The sequence below is a fragment of the Bombina bombina genome, chromosome 3, assembly GCF_027579735.1.
Source record: "Bombina bombina isolate aBomBom1 chromosome 3, aBomBom1.pri, whole genome shotgun sequence".
Taxonomy (NCBI): Eukaryota; Metazoa; Chordata; class Amphibia; order Anura; family Bombinatoridae; genus Bombina; species Bombina bombina.
This window is the reverse complement of record NC_069501.1, coordinates 1151913265-1151937482: the sequence shown is the minus strand read 5'-3', so window position 1 is coordinate 1151937482 and position 24218 is coordinate 1151913265. Positions and strand designations below refer to the sequence as shown.

At 39.5% G+C, this 24218-nt stretch overlaps 1 protein-coding gene across 2 annotated transcripts in view; it reads right to left on the bottom strand.

Moving 5' to 3' along the window:
- Positions 1-23878, bottom strand: part of POGLUT3 (protein O-glucosyltransferase 3) — a 55663-nt gene extending 31785 nt beyond the window's left edge. Inside the window, exons 1-2 of one of the 2 annotated variants that reach the window (XM_053708544.1) lie at positions 23576-23878; positions 18783-18980 (exon numbers count right to left, since the gene is read on the bottom strand). In XM_053708544.1, the coding sequence (XP_053564519.1) occupies positions 18783-18980; positions 23576-23804 (427 nt within the window). In that variant the 5' untranslated portion in view covers positions 23805-23878. Of the gene's footprint in view, positions 1-18782; positions 18981-23400; positions 23451-23575 lie in introns of those variants that run through there. The other variant, XM_053708545.1, reaches the window with a different exon arrangement.
- Positions 23879-24218: the final 340 nt, after the last annotated feature.

Below are 24218 nucleotides of genomic sequence, written 5' to 3'. Positions count from 1 at the left end.
AGAGCACACAGCAAAGCTGTCCATATAGCTCCCCCTCTAGCTCCACCCCCCAGTCATTCGACCAAAGGTTAGGAAGAAAAAGGAGAAACCATAGGGTGCAGTGGTGACTGTAGTTTAAACAAAAAATTTTTTACCTGACTTAAATGCCAGGGCGGGCCGTGGACTGGATACACCGCAAGAGAAAGTAATTTATCAGGTAAGCATAAATTCTGTTTTCTCTTGCAAGGAGTATCCAGTCCACGGATTCATCCTTTACTTGTGGGATACCAATACCAAAGCTTTAGGACACGGATGAAGGGAGGGAACAAGACAGGTACCTTAAACGGAAGGCACCACTGCTTGCAAAACCTCTCTCCCAAAAATAGCCTCCAAAGAAGCAAAAGTATCGAATTTGTAAAATTTGGCAAAAGTATGCAGTGAAGACCAAGTCGCTGCCTTACAAATCTGTTCAACAGAAGCCTCATTTTTGAAAGCCCATGTGGAAGCCACTGCTCTGGTAGAATGAGCAGTAATTCTTTCAGGAGGCTGCTGGCCAGTAGTCTCATAGGCCAAACGGATGATGCTTTTCAGCCAAAAGGAAAGAGAGGTAGCAGTCACTTTCTGACCTCTCCTCTTACCAGAATAGGTAACAAACAAGGAAGATGTTTGTCTGAAATCCTTAGTTGCTTGTAAATAGAACTTTAAAGCACGAACTACATCAAGATTGTGTAATAGACGTTCCTTCTTCGAAGATGGATTAGGACACAGAGAAGGAACAACTATTTCCTGGTTAATATTCTTGTTAGAAACAACTTTAGGAAAAAAAACAGGCTTGGTACGCAAAACTACCTTATCTGCGTGGAACACCAGGTAAGGTGAATCACACTGTAAGGCAGATAATTCTGAAACTCTTCGAGCAGAAGAGATAGCTATCAAAAACAAAACTTTCCAAGATAACAACTTAATGTCTATGGAATGTAAAGGTTCAAACGGAACTGAAAGAACTAGATTCAAACTCCATGGCGGAGCCACAGGTTTATAGACAGGCTTGATTCTGACTAAAGCCTGAGCAAACGCTTGAACGTCTGGTACCTCTGCCAGACGCTTGTGTAACAGGATAGACAAAGCAGATATTTGTCCTTTTAAGGAACTAGCTGACAATCCTTTCTCCACTCCTTCTTGGAGAAAGGACAATATCCTGGGTATCCTAATCTTACTCCATGAGTAACCCTTGGATTCACACCAACAAAGATATTTCCGCCATATCTTATGGTAGATTTTCCTGGTGACAGGCTTTCTAGCCTGAATCAGAATATCTATAACTGACTTAGAGAACCCACGCTTTGATAGAATTAAGCGTTCAATCTCCAAGCAGTCAGACGTAGAGAAACTAAATTTGGATGCTTGAACGGACCCTGTATTAGAAGATCCTGCCTCATTGGCAGTGTCCATGGTGGGACAGATGACATGTCCACTAGGTCTGCATACCAAGTCCTGCGTGGCCACGCAGGCGCTATCAGAATCACCGAAGCCTTCTCCTGCTTGATTCTGGCAACCAGACGCGGGAGGAGAGGAAACGGTGGAAAAACATAAGCCAGATTGAAGGACCAAGGCGCTGCTAGAGCATCTATAAATACCGCCTTGGGATCCCGGGACCTGGACCCGAAGAGAGGAAGTTTGGTGTTCTGACAGGACGCCATCAGATCCAACTCTGGGGTGCCCCATAGCTGAGTCAGCTGGGCAAATGCCTCCGGGTGGAGTTCCCACTCCCCCGGGTGAAAAGTCTGACGACTTAGAAAATCCGCCTCCCAGTTGTCTACTCCTGGGATGTGAATTGCTGAGAGATGGCAGGAGTGATCCTCCGCCCACCTGATTATTTTAGTTACTTCCGTCATCGCTAGGGAACTCTTTGTTCCCCCATGATGATTGACGTAAGCTACAGTCGTGATGTTGTCCGACTGAAATCTGATGAATTTGGCCGCCGCTAGTTGAGGCCATGCCTGAAGAGCGTTGAATATCGCCCTCCGTTCCAGAATGTTTATCGGGAGAAGAGTTTCTTCCCGAGACCATAAGCCCTGAGCTTTCAGGGAGTCCCAGACCGCACCCCAGCCTAACAGACTGGCGTCGGTCGTTACGATGATCCACTCTGGCCTGCGGAAACATATTCCTTGAGACAGGTGATCCTGAGACAACCACCAGAGAAGAGAATCTCTGGTCTCCTGGTCCAACAGAATTTGAGGAGACAAATCTGCATAATCCCCATTCCACTGTTTGAGCATGCATAGTTGCAGTGGTCTGAGGTGTATCCGAGCAAAAGGGAATATGTCCATTGCCGCAACCATTAGTCCGATTGTCTCCATGCACTGAGCCACAGATGGCCGAGGAATGGAATAAAGAGCTCGGCAAGTAGTTAAGAGTTTTAGCTTTCTGACCTCCGTCAGAAATATTTTCATTTCTACCGAGTCTATCAGGGTTCCTAGGAATGGAACTCTTGTGAGGGGGGAGAGAGAACTCTTTTTGATGTTCACCTTCCACCCGTGAGACCTCAGAAAGACCAATACAATCTCCGTGTGAGACTTGGTTCTTTGGAAAGTTGACGCCTGAATTAAGATGTCGTCTAGGTAAGGCGCCACTGCTATGCCCCGCGGTCTTAGAACTGCCAGGAGGGACCCTAGCACCTTTATGAAAATTCTGGGAGCAGTGGCCAACCCGAAAGGAAGAGCCACAAACTGAAAATGCTTGTCCAGAAAGGCGAACCTGAGAAACTGGTGATGATCTTTGTGGATAGGAATGTGCAGATATACATCCTTTAGATCAGTGGTAGTCATATATTGACCCTCCTGGATCATTGGTAAGATTGTCCGAATGGTCTCCAAAAGCGTCAGAATGCTCATAATCTGTTCTTAAAACGGAGCTATTACGCTTTGCAGGTAACACGGGCAGTTTAGATAAGAAGGCTGTAAGAGAATTATCCATGACTGCCGCTAAGTCTTGTAATGTAAAAGGGTTAGACGCACTAGAGGTACTAGGCGTCGCTTGTGCGGGCGTAACTGGTTGTGACACTTGGGGAGAGGCAGATGGGCTACCTTCGTTACCTTCAGTCTGAGAATCATCTTGGGCCACATTTTTAAGTGCAACAATATGATCTTTAAAGTGTATAGACATATCAGTACAAGTGGGACACATTCTGAGAGGGGGTTCCACCATGGCTTCTAAACACATTGAACAAGGATTTTCCTTAGTGTCAGACATGTTTAACAGACTAGTAGAGTACACAAACAGGCTTGGAATCCCTTTAATCAAATAAAAAACACAATTTGAAAAAAACGTTACTGTGCCTTTAAGAGATAAAAAGCACACAATTTTACAAAACGGTGAAAAATGCAGCAATCTTTCTGAAATTTTTACAGTATGTAGCTAAAGCCTTAATAAGATTGCACCCCAAGTTTCAAAACGATTAACCCCTTAATGCCCAAACTGGAGCAGCCTAAAGCCAACACCTGGTTAAATCACTACAGCACCTTGCCACAGCCTTGCTGTGGCCCTACCTTCCCTTAGGGATCAGATTTGGGGGAATATAGCTTCTATAAGGCCCTCAAACAGCAGCAGGACCCTCCATGTGAAACAGCATGAACTTATCTGCAATTATAACTGTGCATCTGAGGCAATTAGGCCCCTCCCACTCTACTCCGGAGCTGTGAGGCCTAGTAAATCACTCCTAAGTGACTAAAAAACAGCCATGTGGTAATAACCCCAGAAAAAAACCCAAAAGGGCTTTCAAAGTGTCTTGCAAAACTATTTTTCCTTAGCCAAACAATCGATTGCCCTGAATAAGTGTCAACCACCAAAATTAGCCCTATTATGTAAGCATTCAATTCCTTACTAAGTCTGTGAACATAGCTTACCCTCCCCTCATGGGGATATTGTCAGTCTTTTCTAGCATTATCTCAGTCTTGTCTAGAAATAAATGACTGAACATACCTTATTGCAGATCACCCTGCAAACTGTTCCCCCCAACTGAAGTTTTCTGGTACTCCTCAGTCCTGTGTGGGAACAGCAGTGTATTTTAGTTACAACATGCTAAAATCATTTTCCTCTCAGCAGAAATCTTCATCACTTTTCTGCTAGAGAGTAAATAGTACAAACCGGTACCATTTAAAATAAACTTTTGATTGAAGATAATAAAACTACAATTCTAACACCACATTCACTTTACACTCCCGAGAGAGACCCTAGTGCTTAGAGCCAGCAAAGAGAATGACTGGGGGGTGGAGCTAGAGGGGGAGCTATATGGACAGCTTTGCTGTGTGCTCTCTTTGCTACTTCCTGTAGGGAATGAGAATATCCCACAAGTAAAGGATGAATCCATGGACTGGATACACCTTGCAAGAGAAATTGGGTTCAGTGTCCCTTTAATTATAATATTATTTAAAAAAAACAAAAAAAAACACACAGGATAATTTCTTCCTGTTACCAATAAATATTCCAGACACACATATAAAGTGGTACTTTTCCTCTTTAAATAAATACGACTGTGTTGTTTTATCAGAAAATTAGCTGTCATTTTATTACCCGATAATTTGTAAAAGTGATACTAACACATTACTTATTATACTATAACTGTGTCATTTTTAAATAAATCTTTTTTTTATTAAACTTCCTATAAGCTACTGTACATTTTCAGTTTATTTCTAAACAAAGCTAGAAAATAGTTTTGAGTCTGTTGTCTTAATGGTTTTGCTTAAAATACCAGAGGCAACGACAGACCCATTAGCAAAGTCATGTCTCGTGTTTGTAGTAATGAAATGCGTTGGTGGAAACGGACAATATTCTATTAATGAGAGTACCAACGTGTGTATGTCAGACTTAATGATTGTTATTTCCCTGTATTTTATGCATTGGGATACACTAAAATAATGTGAACTAAGAGTAATTGATAAGATTTTTGCAGCAGGAGGGTGCCTGTGAGCACATAGATTTGGTAAAGGCATAACCGATGAGGAAAAACCCTACTCTTTAGATGTAAGAAAACCTCTTTTTAATTATATAAATATTTACCATAATTTAAAGTCAAAATTAAACTTAAAAGGTTTTTATAGATCATAAAGTAACAACTTTGCAATTTACTTCTATTATGAATTTTGCTTAGTTCTCTTGGTATCCTTTGTTAAGAGACATACACCCCACATTTTTCTTTCATGATTCAGATAAAGCATTACATTGTAAACTTTAAATCTGTTCTCTGTATCCTTTGCTGAAAACCATACCTAGAGTAGGTAGGCTCGCAGCAATGGACTACTGGGAGCTAGCTGCTGATTAGTACTAGTAGTTGCTGCGCCTTGAGAATTAAGCAAATTTGATAGACGTAAATTGGAAAGTGCTCTGTCTGAATCAATAAAAAAAAAATAATGTCTAAGGGATTGGAAATTTTTCATGATTCCATGCACAAATAATTATTCAAACTGTTAATGTATTAGCAGTTCATATTAAAACTGTTTTTAGAGAACATACACCATACACACACACACACACTATATTAATATTTTATGCCTTTACAAGGCGACTCTTTTGCCTTTAAGAAATATAGTTGCTTGTTTTTTCACTCTGCTTTCCCATTCTCAGGCAGGTTCTCTTATCTAGGTTGGGGATGTTACATTCCAATAGAATGATAGTGCTTTCACTAACATGAGAATATTTGCTTTTTATGAGAAAAACTCTTATTTTGCTTAATCGCCTGTTAAATTAAATAATTTACATAACGTTAGACACTGAAGGTTTAATAATTAGAATTGCTAAGGGGGGGGCAACGGAGTCTTTAGGTAACATCTTGGAGAGAAATCTCATATACAGCATCTGTGGAATTTTGCCGTCTGTGTTCCACTGAATGATGACTCTTGGTGCTATTGCGATGACCTGCCTGCTTGCCAGTGATTAATGTCTTATCCAAAACCTGAAGATAAGTAATGTGTTTTATAGTTTAATCATGGATTTCTGTTATTGCAGTAAGTTCATAATAAACACTTATTATCAGGGGCGGAACCAATAGCGATGCAGGGGTAGTGACCGCGACCGGACCCCACCTAAGGAAGAGGGGCAGCTTTAGCACATTTTTTTTTTTTTTTTTTAAAAGCTTCAGCAAAAAAACAAAACAAAAAAAAACACATTTTTTCCGCCTGCAAGACCTGCCTGCAGTGCTACTTATAATGTGTCACTCTCTCTACCCATTAGCGCAGCTCAGCCCGAAGATCTTCCTATTGGCACGCACATTGGCTCCTGAATCCTGACTGCACTGTAGTCAGTGAGAGAGAGAGACTGAGTCTAGGGGCGCGATCCGATATACGGCGTAGTTTGCGGCGCAAGCGAGGGAACCCGCGTCGCCCGCAGTTTCAGCTCGCATCTCGAGCTATCCAATATACGGTGCCGTCAGATGCTAACGTGCCGTAAGTCGGATAAACCAGCGATGTCCAGAAATCTGCGCAAGTACAAATTTTTGGCGTCGCCAGTGACTTGCGCCACGTTAGAAACTGCCGGCGCCTACAAAACCTGACTAAAGTATGAAATCACCCGCACTGTCTAACACACCTCCCTAACATAGCCCGACACGTCTAACCCTCTATCCGCTATCCCCCCTCACTAGCCTAACAATAAAATATGTATTAACCCCTAAACCGCCGCTCCCAAACCCCGCCGCAACATAATAAAGTTATTAACCCCTAAACCGCAGCCAGCTATATTAAATCTATAACCCCCTAAAGTGAGCCCCTACCCCGCCGCTATCTATTTTAAAATTATTAACCCCTAATCTAATCCCCCTACCCCGCCGCCATCTATATTAAATTATTTAACCCCTAAAATACTAAAATATCCCTACCACTAAACCTAAGTCTAACCCTACAAATAGCCCTGAAAATGGCTTTTTGCGTGGCATTGCCCCAAAGTAACAGCTCTTTTGCCAGCCCTTAAAAGGGCTTTTTGCGGGGCATGCCCCAAAGTATTCAGCTCTTTTGCCAGCCCTTAAAAGGGCTTTTGGCGGGGCTTTGTCACAAAGTAAACTGCTCTTTTGCCTACAATCTACATCCCCCTACACCGCGGCCACCTATAATAAATGTATTAACCCCTAATCTAATCCCCCTACACCGCTGCCAGCTATATTAACTATATTAACCCTAATTATATTAGGGTTAATATAGTTAATATTGTTATTATATTATATATATATATATATATATATATATATATATATATATATATATATATATATATATATATATATATTAAGTATAATAACCCTATCTAACTAAACTCTTATTAAAATAAATCTAATATTAATAATTAAAATATTCCTATTTAAATCTAAATACTTACCTATAAAATAAACCCTAAGATAGCTACAATATAATTAATAATTACATTGTAGCTATGTTAGGGTTTATATTTATTTTACAGGTAAATTGTTAATTATTTTAACTAGGTATAATAGCTATTAAATAGTTATTAACTATTTAATAGCTACCTAGTTAAAATAATTACCCAATTACCTGTAAAATAAATCCTAACCTAAGTTACAAATACACCTACACTATCAATAAATTAAACTACAAATATCTATCTAAAAATACAATTAAATAAACTAAACTAAATTACAATAAAAAACAAAACAATAAATTACAAAAAATAAAAAAAAGATTACAAGATTTTTAAGCTAATTACACCTATTCTAAGCCCCCTAATAAAATAATAAAGCCCCCCAAAATAAAAAAAATTCCCTACCCTATTCTAAATTAAAAAAAGTTCAAAGCTCTTTTACCTTACCAGCCCTTAAAAGGGCCTTTGTGGGGGCATGCCCCAAAGAAAACTGCTCTTTTGCCTGATAAAAAAAAAACACAATACCACCCCCCAACATTACAACCCACCACCCACATACCCCTAATCTAACCCAAACCCCCCTTAAATAAACCTAACACTACCCCCCTGAAGATCTCCCTACCTTGTCTTCACCACACCGGGCCGAACTCGTCATCCGATCCGGTCGATGTCTTTATCCAAGCGGCAGCAAAGTCTTCTTCCATCCAGCAGCATCTTCCATCAAACGGCATCTTCAATCTTCATTCGTCGCTCCTCCGACGCGGAGCATCCATCCCGGCCGACGACGAATGAGGTACCGTTAAATGACGTCATCCAAGATGGCGTCCGTCGAATTCCGATTGGCTGATAGGATTCTATCAGCCAATCGGAATTAAGGTAGAAAAATCTAATTGGCTGATTGAATCAGCCAATCAGATTCAAGTTCAATCCGATTGGCTGAACCAATCAGCCAATCAGATTTTTCTACCTTAATTCCGATTGGCTGATAGAATCCTATCAGCCCATCGGAATTCGACGGACGCCATCTTGGATGACGTCATTTAAAAGGTACCTCATTTGTCGTTCAGTCGTCGGCCGGGATGGATGCTCCGCGTCGGAGGAGCGACGAATGAAGATTGAAGATGCCGTTTGATGGGAGATGCTGCTGGATGGAAGAAGACTTTGCTGCCGCTTGGATAAAGACATCGCCCGGATCGGATGACGAGTTCGGCCCGGTGTGGTGAAGACAAGGTAGGGAGATCTTCAGGGGGGTAGTGTTAGGTTTATTTAAGGGGGGTTTGGGTTAGATTAGGGGTATGTGGGTGGTGGGTTGTAATGTTGGGGGGTGGTATTGTGTTTGTTTTTTTCAAGCAAAAGAGCAGTTTTCTTTGGGGCATGCCCCCACAAAAAGCCCTTTTAAGGGCTGGTAAGGTAAAAGAGCTTTGAACTTTTTTTAATTTAGAATAGGGTAGGGAATTTTTTTTATTTTGGGGGGCTTTATTATTTTATTAGGGGGCTTAGAATAGGTGTAATTAGCTTAAAAATCTTGCAATCTTTTTTTTATTTTTTGTAATTTAGTGGGGTTTTTTTTTGTAATTTAGTTTAGTTTATTTAATTGTATTTTTAGATAGATATGTGTAGTTTATTTAATTTATTGATAGTGTAGGTGTATTTGTAACTTAGGTTAGGATTTATTTTACAGGTAATTGGGTAATTATTTTAACTAGGTAGCTATTAAATAGTTAATAACTATTTAATAGCTATTATACCTAGTTAAAATAATTAACAATTTACCTGTAAAATAAATATAAACCCTAACATAGCTACAATGTAATTATTAATTATATTGTAGCTATCTTAGGGTTTATTTTATAGGTAAGTATTTAGATTTAAATAGGAATATTTTAGTTTAGAATATAAATTAATTTATTTAATAAGAATTTAGTTAGGGGTGTTAGGGTTAGATAGAGTTAATATAGTTAATATAAATACTATAGTAACTATATTAACCCTAATATAATTAGGGTTAATATAGTTATTTATTTATTTATTTATTTTTTCCAAAATTTTTATTGAGGATATAACTTACATGTTTCCAAAAATAGAGTGCAAGACAAGTCAAAGTCATACATATCAGTCAACATATACATTGCCATTGCACTACAATAAATACAACAGAGTTACAAGGTATCAGAGAGAAAAATAAGGATTAAAGCAAACTCTATGGTATGTTGCAGGTTAAATTGCTCAGCATATGCCTATATGTGGTTCCAAATAGGTACCGATTAACTGTAGTATCCTCAGTTTTAATTCTAGTTAAGGAAGGTACAGTAAACAAAGATAAACAAACGTAACCCCTGCTTGCATGTGTAAAAACTTATGGGCATACAATTCCTCCATTTAACATTAGCATGTATCAATAGAGGGATATAGTAGGGGTCACTCATGAATATTAAGTATGTAGGGCCACTTATGAACCCTTAATGGGTATATATAGTAATGTGATAATTGTGCAAGCAATGTGTGAATAGCTTAGATAGTAATCATGAAGCACAATATCAGAAATATTGTATACGGAAGTGGCACAAAAAAAAAAAATATGCATTAGTAGAGTTGCGGTATAAGTGAGACAAACAGCGCACTTAGATCTCCTAGACTAGGAGGTTCCTTATATGATGGGGGGGGGGGGAGGTGGTAGTATATGTAGATGTAACCGTGAAATAAAAAAACATATGTAGAAATCACTTAATTAGAACACAGAAGGAAGAGAACTATCCAACTGATAATTACATTTTAACAAGATGAGCTTAACACATAGTAATATTGCTTAGGCCCTAGCTATTAAACAAACAATGCAGAGGGAAGTTAAATACAAATGTAGTATGCTATGAGAGAGCCACAGAATAAACAAAATCAGAGTATATTGATAAATGTGATGGGAAAGGGGGGTATTCAGTATAAATACGCCATATAATGTGAGCAAAACATATATTGTGTGGAAGTAAGAGTTTGTCCCCTAGAGATTTGCTGGGCAACTTGATTGTTTGGGAAAATGAACCTTTTCAGTTTTGCTTATAGACCCCTATATCTTGGCTATCGTAGCAGTAGTTCAGCACAGGGACCAGTATTAATGTACATATCCAAACACATAATTAGGACTCATATTTAAAAAAAGAAAAAAAACATATAAGCATGACAATCCCTGGCAATCTAGGTTGTAACTATATGGGTGGAAAAATAGGGAATAGGTCCGCTGCAGGGCATGGGCCCCATGCCTTGCAGCATTAGACATAAAGTTCTGACAGTCCGTTAACAGATGTATAGGCATCTCAATCCCCATTCTGTCCTTTCATCTTCCATTCCCATCATGAATAACAGTTTGGCTCTAAAGGATGTATATACCATGAACTATAAGAATATTTATCCACAAATCTAATAGAGATAGAAAAGTCACATTATGCACTCCTCAAAAACGTCCTCACCGCTAATCTGCCGCTAGGCAAATACAACAGTGGAGCGCAGTTCAATACCAAGTTTAGCCAATGCCTATTTTAAGGCTGGTCTGCGTTAAGGGTGGTAAGTGTCCCTGTAGCTGTTTAACTCCCAGCGAGTCATGCCGTGAAGTCTGGATGAGCCCAGGAAATGGTGAGTAAGTGCCAAGGGAACCATGTTCAAACAGATTTGTCAGGCTACTGTTCCGCAATGGTGAGTGGGTCAGATAGTACCGTTTTTGTCCGGGAGGGATGGATGCCGGTGTGATTGATTTTGTCTCTAGGGCCATGCGGCACTCGCAGTGGGTTCTCTGTCGCACTGTTTCCATATCGGAGCTCTTAAAAGTAGCACTCGGCAGCTCAGATTTGTCTGCAATCACTGCAGCATCGTAGCATAGTACCTCCTCAGAAAGCACTCTAGTAGAGGTAAGTGGTGATCGTTGAGGCCCTAAATCCTCTCCCCTGACAGTAATCCCAGCTGCTGGGCATGAAGAAGCCTCTGCCGCAAACCTGCGGTCCTCCACAGAGCCAAGGGCTTCATCCAGATCTGCATGGAACCGAAGTTGGTAGGAAGTTAGTAGTTTGGCAATTTCAAGTAGTAGCTGACCATGATTATCTATGTTGAGCAAAAGTCCACCAGGGCGGTAAGATGGCTGCCGTCGCAACTGCTGCATATGAGATCTTCAGTCTCAGCGTATAATCAGTGTGTCGGTAATGAAGATCAATAAATGCCAAATGTTGATTAGGAGTCGGGAATGTAACCCCCTAGCAAAGAGAGGTTTATTTTGTGGAATACATGCGCCTTAAAGTAATTTTAAATCAGTAAGAGCTAGAGCTCTAAAAAATATGCGACCATTCGTGTGCTCTGCTGGCTCCGCCCCCTAGGGTTAATATAGTTAATATATATAATGTAATAACTATATTAACTATAATATACTTAGGGTTAATATAGATAATATAGCTGGCGGCGGGGTAGGTAGATTAAATTAGGGGTTAATAATTTTAATATAGATGGCGGCGGTGTAAGGGGCTTACATTAGGGGTTAATACCATTAATATAGGTGGCGGCGGTGTAGGGAGGGCAGGTTATAGGGCAAAAGAGCTGTTAACTTTGGGGCAAAGCCCCGCAAAAGGCCCTTTTAAGGGCTGGTAATAGAGCTTATTACTTTATGGATATTAGATTAGGGGTTAATAATATTAATATAGCTGGCGGCGGTGTAAGGGGTCAGATTAGGGGATAGATCAGGTAGATAGTGGCGGTTTTAGGGGCTCACATTAGGGGATAGATCAGTTAGATGGTGGCGGTTTTAGGGGCTCACAGTAGGGGATAGATCAGTTAGATGGTGGCGGTTTTAGGGGCTCACAGTAGGGGGTTAGTTTATGTAGATGGCGGCGGTTTAGGGGTTAAATACTTTATTAGGGATTGCGGCGGGGGATCGCGGTTGACAGCTAGACATTGCGCATGCGTTAGGTGTTAGGTTTATTTAGCAGCTAGTTTAGGGAGTTACGGGGCTCCAATAGTCAGCGTAAGGCTTCTTACGGCTGCTTTTTGTGACGAGGTGAAAATGGAGTAAGTAAGTCCTTACGCTGTATATTGGATACCAAACTGCGCTGGTTTGGTATACCTGCCTATGGCCCAAAAAACTACGGGCGACGGCAGAAATATACGCTCGTAACTTCTAGGTTACGCCGTATATAGGATACCAAACCCGCGCAAATATTGGCGTCGCCAGCTTTTGCGGGCGACGATTTTTATCGGATCGACCCCCAGGAGTCTGGAGCGTGGTTGAGGGTGGCTAGTGGCAGCTGAGCGGAGTCTACTACTCTGAAGGAAAGCCCGACGGTGAGCTGAATAGGACTCGGTTGCACGTGACTTTATCTTCATATAAAGCCCTAGACTGTAACCAAATGACATGCACTTTGTGGGGTCCCGCACAAAGCCAGGACATAATTGTTGGTAGTACAATTGATTAGTGGAAAGCACAGGAATATAGCAGCCCTGGTTGAAGGGAGCAGTTAAGCTAAGAGAAGTGTTAGCGATAGGTTAGCTAGCTGTATTCTGATTTAGAGCCGTTACTTACAGAGCAGCTATCAGGTTACAAACTTTACTGATAGCTGCTGTAAGATACGGCTATAAATGCTGCTCATCTATTCCACATGTGAATCGGGAGGAAGGGTTGTAAAAAGTTAAAGGTTACAGCTGATGCGGCTGCATGATTTCTAGAAGGAAGCTGTCAGTGAGAACGTGTCAGACAACAGTCACACTCGGCTGTCTATATAATTTACTGGCTGCTTGTCTCTGGACAATAGAACAGATCAAGGTAAAATTTTATAATCTGAATATCTATTAGAAGAATTGTTTACTGCTGTTTATCACTATAATCCAAACCTAAATTGGCTTTTAATTAAAGAAGAGGTCTGTGTATGTATGTATTAGACTGACCATATTGCCGCTTTAAGAAGGGACACATATGAAAAATACATGTCAGGGTTCTTATACAAAACATTTATTTAAACAGCCCTGAAAACATCCCTGACATATGTATTTTTCATATGTGTCCCTTTTTAAAGTGGCAATATGGTCACCTTAGTATGTATGTATGTGTGTACATGTATGTGTATGTATATCTTAATGGGTATATGTGTCTGTATATATATATATATATATATATATATATATATATATATATATATATATATATATATATATATATATATATATGTGTGTGTGTGTGTGTGTGTGTGTGTGTGTGTGTGTGTGTGTGTATATATATATATATATATATATATATATATATCTATATCTATATCTATATCTATATATATATATATATATAAATGTGTGTATATGTATGAGTGTGTATGTGTGTAAGTGTCCTAAAAATGGTCTTTGGCTCCCAGGAAATGCCCTGTTTTGAGAAGAGAAGTAATAGGTCCAGCAAAGGCCAGGTTCAATACTCACCACAGTCTAGGTTAACTCACAAATATGCAATGCAGTAGTTAACCATTTTGTTTCTGTGGTTTTCATTCACATTTGCTATTGCATATCTGTTACTGACAATCACACAGGTTATATACAATTAAAATTATGGGAAGCCGAAAAGTGAGTTTAAAATCCTCCACTAAATACAAAATGTAGAGAATATAAAATCATTGTGTAACCCATTTACAAATCTAGACAAGTCAGAGGAATTGCTTTTCCGCAATGCTATGGCGTAAAGGGAAGTCTGCCTTAAAAAGCAGGCTCAAAGTAAAAAAGTGAGTGATGTTTATGTAATTTTGTGACATTTAATTTTCTATGTTTTTTTATTGTAAACAAATGTTTATACGTGTGTGTGCATAATGTGCTACAGCAAAATACAGAATAATATCTGGGATTGCAGCTTACATAAACCTCTTATGGCAAGTTAATAGTATCTCTTGAGTCTATTGAGCATGCTCCAGATATATCAAAATAAATAGATTTGTGCATTATACTTGTCATATTTGGTGTATAGTTACAAAACAATTGGGGGGTGGGGGACTGCTCTGCATTAAAATTCCGGGGCCTATTTTTGGTCCCAGTTTGGCCCTTTAGCCCAAATAAGGGAGCTGGGCTGTGTTAGTGCAGGGCCCCACAAATTGTGGAGGATCAGGGGGTGACACCATGAGTTACCGGACCGGGTGACACCAACCCTAGTGATGCCACTGATATCAGGACAGGAGATTGGGTCTGTCACGTGTGGAACTCCGTCCTTATAACTCGTTGTGACTGCCTGACTGTATTTGTGTAGTGTAGAGTTTAACACAACAGACATGCTGTAGATACAGTGACAGTGCGTTGAGGCTGGTTAGGAGAAACAGAGAATCCTAGGCCAGCTAGTATGGGTGGCGCTTCCAATCAGGAAAATGATCATAGATATCAATGATTGAACACTAACCTGAATGTACTGAACCAAATTATTGCCAGTTTGGTTGTGTCTGACTGAAGTACTGCTGCAGCCTGGATCATTATGTGGATGTTATTTATGTGTAAAAAGGGATCTTCATCTTTTATATTCCAGTCACTATATTTAAAACACTTTAATGTAACTACAATTTAATGTGCCTAGCGTTATTATGTTTGTTAAAGGGACAGTATACACTCATTTTTATATAACTGCATGTAATAGACAATACTATAAAGAATACGATGCACAGATACCGATATAAAAATCCAGTATAAAACTGTTTAAAAACTTACTTAGAAGCTGTCAGTTTGGCTCTGTTGAAAAGGTAGCTGGAAAGCCCACTGCCAGTGGCAAATAAGACACTCCCCCCCTCCCCCTTCTTTTACATATGAAAAGACCCTTTACACAAACAGGAGCAAGCTGGAGAAGTTAGCTGACAGTATTCACATAAAACTTTGGGGCTTGGTTAGGAGTCTGAAAATCAGAGCAATGTTATTTAAAAATAAGAAAAATTATACATTTATTTAAAAAAAAAAACTTTATGGGCTATATAAATAGATCATCTACAAAACATTTATTCAAAGAAAAAATGAGTGTATAATGTCCCTTTAAGCTTGTTATCATTGTTGGTTATAACACACTAAAACATTCTCAGATTGTCTGGCTCCTGTATTATTAGTCTCTAAACCTCTCTTTTGCCTATTCTTTAGCTGATACACTTCAAAGATTAACATATGATTTGGTGAGACTTAAGAGGTTGTTTGACATATATTTATAACATTTTTATATACAACAATAGAAAGGATGATCTTAGTGCAATTAATCAACTGGGTATTTAGTTTGTTGTGAAACCTAACTCTTCACTCAGCAAATTGACACACAATGGTACCACCCAGGTATTGGGTGAGAAATTTGAAGTCCTGTAAGTGGTACTGCCATGACACATCGATTATAAAAAATAAATCTGCTTTGATATCAATTTATGTTGGTCACTTCAGGTGTTACAAAATAGAGTGTATGCACTTGAGATAAAATACAGGCACACCGGGGCAATGTGACAGCATTGGAAATAGACATAACTTTGAGTTTAGACTAAGTGCTATTGCATTGTGTGTTGTTATCATACATGTGTTGGTGAATATGCAAATCTATTGTATTGTTTTTACTGTGTTAAATGTATCAAATTCGCATTTTTTGTGGAGGGGGGTGGGAGCGGGGGGGCCTTCTTGGATTCTTTCACCTGGGCCCTCTGGTTTCTAGTTACGCCTCTGCTTATTATACTCTATTTTGTGTAATTTTCCATTTTCTAGTAATATATTGAGGACAAATGTGCGCTTTCCCAGCACCAGGACGAAACAATGTCCCTTTAAATAATAATCCTACGTGAGTTCAGGAGCGTGCAAGTGTCTTTAGCCATCTGGCAGCAGTGTTTGCAACATTGTTTATAGCAATGTTGTACATAGTTGCTAACACTGCTGCCATAGACAGCTATATGCATGCTCACACTCCTTAGCCTACCTAGATTTACTCTTCAACATAAGATTTCAAGAGGAACATAGCAAATGTGATAAAAGAAATAAATTGGAAAGTTGTTTACAATTGCATGATCTGTCTGAATCAAGAAAGTTTAGATTTGATTTTACTGTCCCTTTAACCTCTTCAGGACGTTATATGCTATGCTGAAAACGTAAGGCTTTAAGGACGTTATGGAACAACTGGGTGACTTACCAAGCAACGCAGGCAGTCACCCAGGAGCCAATCAACGCCATTGGAGTCACGTGATCGCATTGACGATCATGTGACATCCTGTCTAAACTTTTGTTAACATTCTGATCTTGGACAATTGCCCTAGTCCTGAAGGGGGTTAATATTTAACCCTTTTGCTACCAGAAATTTCAGAGAAAAACTTTCCTAAATTACCGGAGAATTATTTAGCATTTTTGCTAATATACATATATATTTCTTAAAAGTAGACATCCCAAGGTATTGATCTAAGGCCATTTTGGTATATTTCATGCCACTATTTGCCCGCCAAATACGATCATATTTTTTGCAAACTTTGGGTCTCTGAAATTATATACACATGACTACTACAGTCATAAGACTCAGAGGCCGATTTATCACAGCCCGAATGGGGCCGTAAACCCCTGTTTCCGTGCGAGCCTTTAGGCTCGCCGGAAACAGGAGTTAAGAAGCAGTTGTCTTAAGACCGCTGCTCTTCAACTCTTATGCCTCCTCTGAGGCAGCGGACATCAATCCGCCCAATCGGGTTGATTGACACCACTTGCTAGCGGCCAACTGGCCGCAAATTTGCAGGGGGCGGCATTGCATAAGCAGTTCTTTAGAACTGCTTGTGCATTGATAAATGCTGTTGGCATTTATCAATGTCTGGCGGACATGATTCACTACAGCGGATCATGTCCACCAGACACTTGATAAATCATCCCCAATGACTGTAAAAGCTTCTCTCAGAAACAGCAGACATGCATGGCATTGCCATAGGCTTTTAAGGATTAGAAGGCCTCACTTGGCACCACACTTCTGAATTTCCCGGCAGTCAAGGGGTAATTCAATTAGCTTGTAAAAGTAATATTTGCTGTATTGTAGAAATTACCCTCCCACCCCTGATCTCTCCCAAACGACTCTCTTCCCTCCCACCCCGCACTGGGAGTGTAGTGATCCCTTCTCACCCCCCCTGCCCCCCCCCCCCCAACAGCTCTTTAACCTCCACCTCCCACTGCTACCTGCCATGTTTGTTACTGGCAACTAGTCTGCCAGTAACAAACATTTGTTTCTTTTTTTCTTTAATTTCTTTTTCCTTTTTCTATTTTTCTTTAGTAAAATAAAAATAAAAAAATTCTATAGTGTAGTGAAGCCACTCCCATGATCCTGTATCATAAGGTCCCATCCCTCACTCTCCCGTGCCTAAAATTCTGTCCATAGTGTAGGGAACCCCACCCCACCTTCGCTGGGCTGCCCACCAGTTTCCCTCCTTCCGCTCCCACTCGGCACCATGGAGGATCGTCGCAAAGAGTTACAAAGACAGTGTCATTCTCTGTAATGATCGTTGATCTGGCTTCAATTGGTAAGGGAGCACGATTAGTGCTCCCTAAGCATATTAAGGTAGATGCCTTCTGCCCCCTGGATGCGATTCCAGATGTCTAAGCTGACAGCGGGGACCACAACATGCACCTCAGTGTTTAACATATGCAAGGTACTGTGTAACGTAATACCTATGTAATATGGCGCAAGGGGTTAAAGGGTCAATATATGAATAAGCAATGGTAGGTGCAAACTTCATTATTGATAATAGTTTGTCAAATTAATTCAAAATATCAATTGGGTATTTTCTGCGCCGGCTATATTAGTGTTAAAGAGCAATCTGTGCAGATTTCTGTGTTGCACTATAACACTAATATATACGGCTCCAAAAATAGCCGATTGCTGCTACCTGCAGTCTTTTTTGGAATTTGCTTGACAAACGAATATCCAATTGATGAATTTTGCACATACCTAGTTCCCACCAACATATTTTACATGTCAGGTAGAAGTCTGAAGCATAAAAAATTGAATTCTTACCATTTTTTTTTACAACTTCTTTTTATTGAAGGATTTATAAATCATATAGAGCATGACATTTCCATACATATAGCATAGTCTTGACACAAAACAAGCAATGCCATTCCATAAACATATTAGTAGAAAATCATCAGCATCATTAGATATTACAGATCTATTTGCATATTCCAAGTTTTCCTTCATTTAAACAACTATTTATAAGTAATAACAAGTAACATAAAAAACTCTTAGTAATTGAGTAGGATCATAGTTTACCTGAGGGACCTTAAACAAGGCATAAGGAGGTGGAAAGCAAGAGACTTCCGATCTACGTGAGATTAGCAAAATTAGCGACGGGGCCCAGACAGAAAAGGAAAAACAAAAAAAGGGGGGGGGGGGCGGGTGCAGGACAGAGGGAAAGTGAAACAGAGGCAAAAACATTAGACCATTCTCCCCTTAAAGCCTCTTCCAGAATTCTTACCTTTTAATATGTATGGAGATTTAGCAACATGTTTATCTCCATGAAGAACTTCAATAATTAACCCTTCAGTGGCACTCCCATACATGCGGTATCTCATCAGAAAGGAGCCATCATTCCTATCCAGAGGATCAGGAACATGAATCCTGGTGAATTCTTTGGAAGAGAGTGATTTTATCACAACTTTAAAGGTTTTGTTACCTATAAAAAAAAAAAAATTACAAAACATTGAAATCCATCTAAAATTTATTTTTCTGACACTTCAGCCAATCACATAATTCCTGAACTATTATTGTTAGTAATAACACACTCCCAAGTGCTTATTGGCTCAAGAAACATCACACACAGAGTCTCCTAGTCAAGCCCAGATATCTACTACCTATCAGACATTTAAAGCATTATTAGTGCCCTGAGTATTATTAAAATCTATAAACATGCAGCGGATGTAAGCGCATGTATTCTGAATACGGATAGATATGCGAATCCAGCAATCCACTATCTGTTAGACACTTATGGAAACAACAGTGTTTTAGATATTATTTAAAAATCTATAACATACCAAGAATATAAGCGCATGTAATTTGAACACGTCGATAAATACAAGGCTAGTAACATACTACCCGTTCACTTATGGAAATAATAGCGTTTCAGATATTATTTAAACACAGATATAAGCACTAACATCTCGAACACTCATACAAATGCCAACCCAGTAATTTATTACTGGTTAGATACTCAAGATAACTACGATGCTCTCAGGTATTGTGCAATCCTAAATATACTTCGGATGTGAGCGTAGGTAATTTGACCATATACAGAAACGCTAGTATGGTAATTTATTCCAAGTTGGACAGGGGCGGACTGATCAGCCGGGCAAATAGGACCTGAACCGAGGGCCCAGCATGTAGGGGGGCCCACAAATTGCATCTCCATGGGTCCTGGTGTGCTGCTTAAGCTGGGGTTGATAGCTACCCTATAATTACCTAAGGAGTTAAGTGTGTGTTTAGTGGAGGCCCTGGCCCCAGAGTGGGTGCCTTGTGTCTGGATGTGGTGTTTGTTGCTCGGGGGCCCTAAAATGTGGGGGGCTCCTGTCGGGGTCTGTCACTGTGAGGGCCATAGAGTGGGAGGTCTGGCCCTGGAGGTTGGGGTCCTGTCTTTTGTCCTGGACATTGGTGGTTCTGGCCCTGGAGGTTGGGGGGCCTGTTGGGGGGCAGGGTAGGGAGGCTACCATATTTATTTGCATAAATATGAATACATTTGGGTCAGTGTGAGACAGTGGGGGCCGGTCCCTAATGTTTGCCCGGGGCCCTGATTTTTCTCAGTCCGCCGCTAAAGTTGGATATTTAAGGCAATAGGATTAAGATCACGCAAATTTATAAGCTAACTGATCAGTTAAGCTGTACCTTAACTCACTGTATTTAACAACTAGAATCCTCAGCGATACTAATCACGTGACAAATGGAGTATCATATGATTACCGACCGTTGTCTATATTTTTCTGTAAAGACTTGCTACAGTTAACTATACAATATTAGAATCTCCAATATAAATACTGGGTATGAACCGAGTATCCTTTGAATATATGAAGTATTAAGCTGTCAAGCATAGCAATTCTACATTAGGAGGTATTATAAATACTACTTTAGTAACTGTAGCGAGTCTAAATGCACTTCCTTATGTTGTGCCTTTAAAGCAACAGTACAGTCAACTGAAGGGTCATAATACAGTTAACCCAAGTTATATAATCACCTATAGCTATAAGCTGACACTTTATTCACCATTAACAGCAATAACAATGATATCACAACTAACCTTTTCGAGAGCCCCTTAGGGCCAATATACAACTATATATATCCTGACTATGGATTAACACCGACATCCTAGGCCAGGAGTGTGTGTATGTATGTATATATATATATATATATATATATATATATATATATATATATATATATATCTCTGTCAACATATTTTGATAAAGCATTACAGTGCATTGATACTCTCGACCTTTAATCTCCCTGTGTTTTTAGATTTTAGAGTTGTTTATGTGTGTATGTGAATTATTTTGTTTTAATCATCTTAATAAAGGTTACATTTTAATTAAAGCATCATTCCTCCTCTTCCCCCCTGTCTAATCTGCTTCTCTTTAATAGCCTTTTTAGAAAAGTGAGTGCTACACAAGTGTACACCAGCATCAGTCTTACACTGATATTTTTGTGTTTCGTATACCCGGTACACAGCACCTATGCTCTCTACATTATTATAATGTTATGCCTATAAATTTTAGACAAATAACAGACATCTATGTAACCAAGATAAGCATTCCTAACCCACTCATCCGAGTAGTGCCATTCCCCCCTCTTATCCGAGTAGTGCCATTCCCCCCTCTTATCCGAGTAGTGCCATTAGTACCCCTGTTTCTTCCCCCCACAAAAAAATCTGAATTAAATAAAAAAAAAAAAATCTATTTTATTTATTTATTTAAAATCATTGATTTATCCCCCCTGCTAATGACAATTCTGACCTGATACAGGTGTCATTCCAGAGAGAGAATTTGGAAGGTACCAAAAAGAAACATCTTTGAGCAGATTGGTTTGCAGCTGGCCTGACATAATCTACACAATGTAATGATACCCTAAAGCCTACTGCCTTGGGTACTGACCTTGTTTATCTAGGCACACTTACATAACTGCAAGCATGATGTTTTTGGGCATAATGATCAGGACACCCTCTAGCATGTTGGCACACTTTAAAGGAATATGGAAGTGATTAATTGATTTTAACCATATGGGGTTAAGTTAAGGGGAAATAAAAAACAAAAATTCTCTTTTATGATTCAGATAAAGTAAAAAAACAAACAAAAAAAAAACGTCTCATTTACTTCAATTATGAAATGTAGTTTGTTCTGTTGGTATCCATTGCTGAAAAGCAGGTAGTAATGCTTAGGGTATGCAGGTGTCAATTTTTTAAGAAAAAAAATTTGTTGGATTTCGTGTCCCTTTAATTACGTATTTTTGCCACACAGAGAAGATTAAACACATAGTAAAAGTCAACTCCAGACCGGCAATGAACTACTGCCAATTAGAAGTGTTGAATGCGCAGAGTGATAAATCAGTGGTCAAGAATGCCAGTTAATTGTCAGTCTAGAGTTGACTTTATGTATTCAAACCCTTTGTGTGAGTTACAGTGTCTCTTACTTAAAGGGACATTAGCGGAGTACAACTACAGTAACATAGTTAATACTCACCAACCATACTATTATTTTGCCTGCATCTCTTTTCAAAGCTATTCCCTTATTTACTCATATTATCAAATTGTCTTCGTTCTCTTGGTATCTTTATTTGAAAAGCAGGAATGTAAGCTTAGGAGCTGCTCAATCTTTGGTTCAGCACCTGGGTAGCGCTTGCTGATTGGTATCTAAATGTAGCCACTAATCAGCAAGCTCTAGTCGCTACCCAGGAGCTGAACCAAAAATGGACCGGCTCCTAAGCTTACATTACCTTTTCAAATAAAGATACCAAGAGAACGAAGAAAAATTGATAATAGGAGTAAATTAGAAAGTTACTTAAAATTGCATGCTCTATCTGAATCATGAAAGTTTAATTTGGACTAGACTATCCCTTTAATGCAGTAATATATTTAGAGATACAAATGCAAGTACAGTACATAGAAATGTTTATTATGTGTTTGCAGCTTCTGTTTTATCAATATCTTGGTTAACAAGAGCATAAATATCATCTCACATAAAGGGCCATTATAGCAGAAAGTTACGTGTTCTAGTTTGGTAATTTAATTTTAAACACAAAGAGGTGCAGAGTTGCAAAATTACATGCTCTACTGAATTAAAGCATTTGTTTTTTAACTATAATGGCCCTTTAAATGCTATCGCGTAATAAGTGGCTTAAAGGGACAGTCTAATCTAAATTAATGATTCAGATAGGGCATGTAATTGTAAACAACTTTCCAATTCACTTGTGTCATCAAATTTGCATTGTTCTATTGGTATTCTTTGTTGAAAGCTAAACCTAGGTAGGCTCATATGCTAATTTATAAGCCCTTGAAGGCAGCTTCTTATCTAACACAGTTTACAGTTTTTTCACAGCTAGAGGATGTTAGTTCATGTGTGCCATACAGATAACATTGTGCTCATGCCCGTGAAATTACTTATGAGAGGGCACTGATTGGAATGCAAGTCTGTCAAAATAACTGAAATAAGGGGGCAATCCGCAGAGACTTAGTTACAAGGTAATCACAGAGGTAAAAAGTGTGTTGGTTATGCAAAACTGGGGAATAGGTCATTTTTAAACAATAATAAATTATTTAGTACATTTTAAGCAGCAACTTTTGCCAAATACCAACAAACCTAAAGGATTGTGAAAAACTAATCTCAGGTCTAACCATCCATGATTACTTTGCATTATTCTCCAAAAGAAATGAGATCTTCACAGACATTTTAAAACACATACACAAAATACCAATACAGATATTCTATGTATTTTTTCTGCTTTAGATGGGAATCTTTAAAGCTGCGGTATAATGCAGAATACAACACAGTTTGGGGCAAGGCTGCCACGTAAACGACAACATGTTAAGATAAACAGCCTGTCACTTGGTACATTACTGTTATTATGTACAGAGCTGCACAGGCCGCAGCCCCCACACCGGCATCCGAGGAATCCGGGAATGAGGAAATACAGCGAGCAGCAGAGGGAGGAGCCAGAAGTCTCCCCGTTGCTCGCTTACCTAGTGTGATGCATCACTGAGCTCAGCGCTTTGGCGTGAAGGTGATCACTTACCTGGGGAATGGGTGAGGTTGTGCCCGCTGCTGCTCACTGCCTGGATGTAGAAGTATCTGACGGGCAGCACAATGTCAGCATTCAACCCCGGCCCCCACACCAGGCTTCTGGTCGCATTCACATCAGCAGCACTGGCATCCAGCAGGATCACGGCCAGAGAGACCACTAGCAGCCAGCACAGGCCTGTGTGAGAGCTCGGGCACGACCGAGCCATCCCCGCTGCCAGCATCACGTACTTCCCGGTACAACAAGTGCTGCTTCCTCCGGCTACTTTATAAAGTCATTCAAAAGTTTTACAGGCAAAATAGTGAGGAAATCTGTCCGCCTGTGATTGGTGGGCTGTGTGACCAATGAGAGTGGGCAGGCTGCCATGAACCACTTACAGACTATGTATAAGAGCCCAGCTACCCAGACCAAGCTGAGAGAGGATGGGGACATGATTTTATATACTGTATATATTTATTTATTTTTTATTCTAATCGAAACATCTGAGTTTATAATTTAGAACACTTCACTCAGATTTTACCTTCTAATCAATGCACCATATGCAGTTATTGCAGTCACAAAGCTGGTTATTTTGAAGAAATCTCCCTATACAAAATATACCCTATATTAGAGCTCCTTTTAATAACAACTATTACTA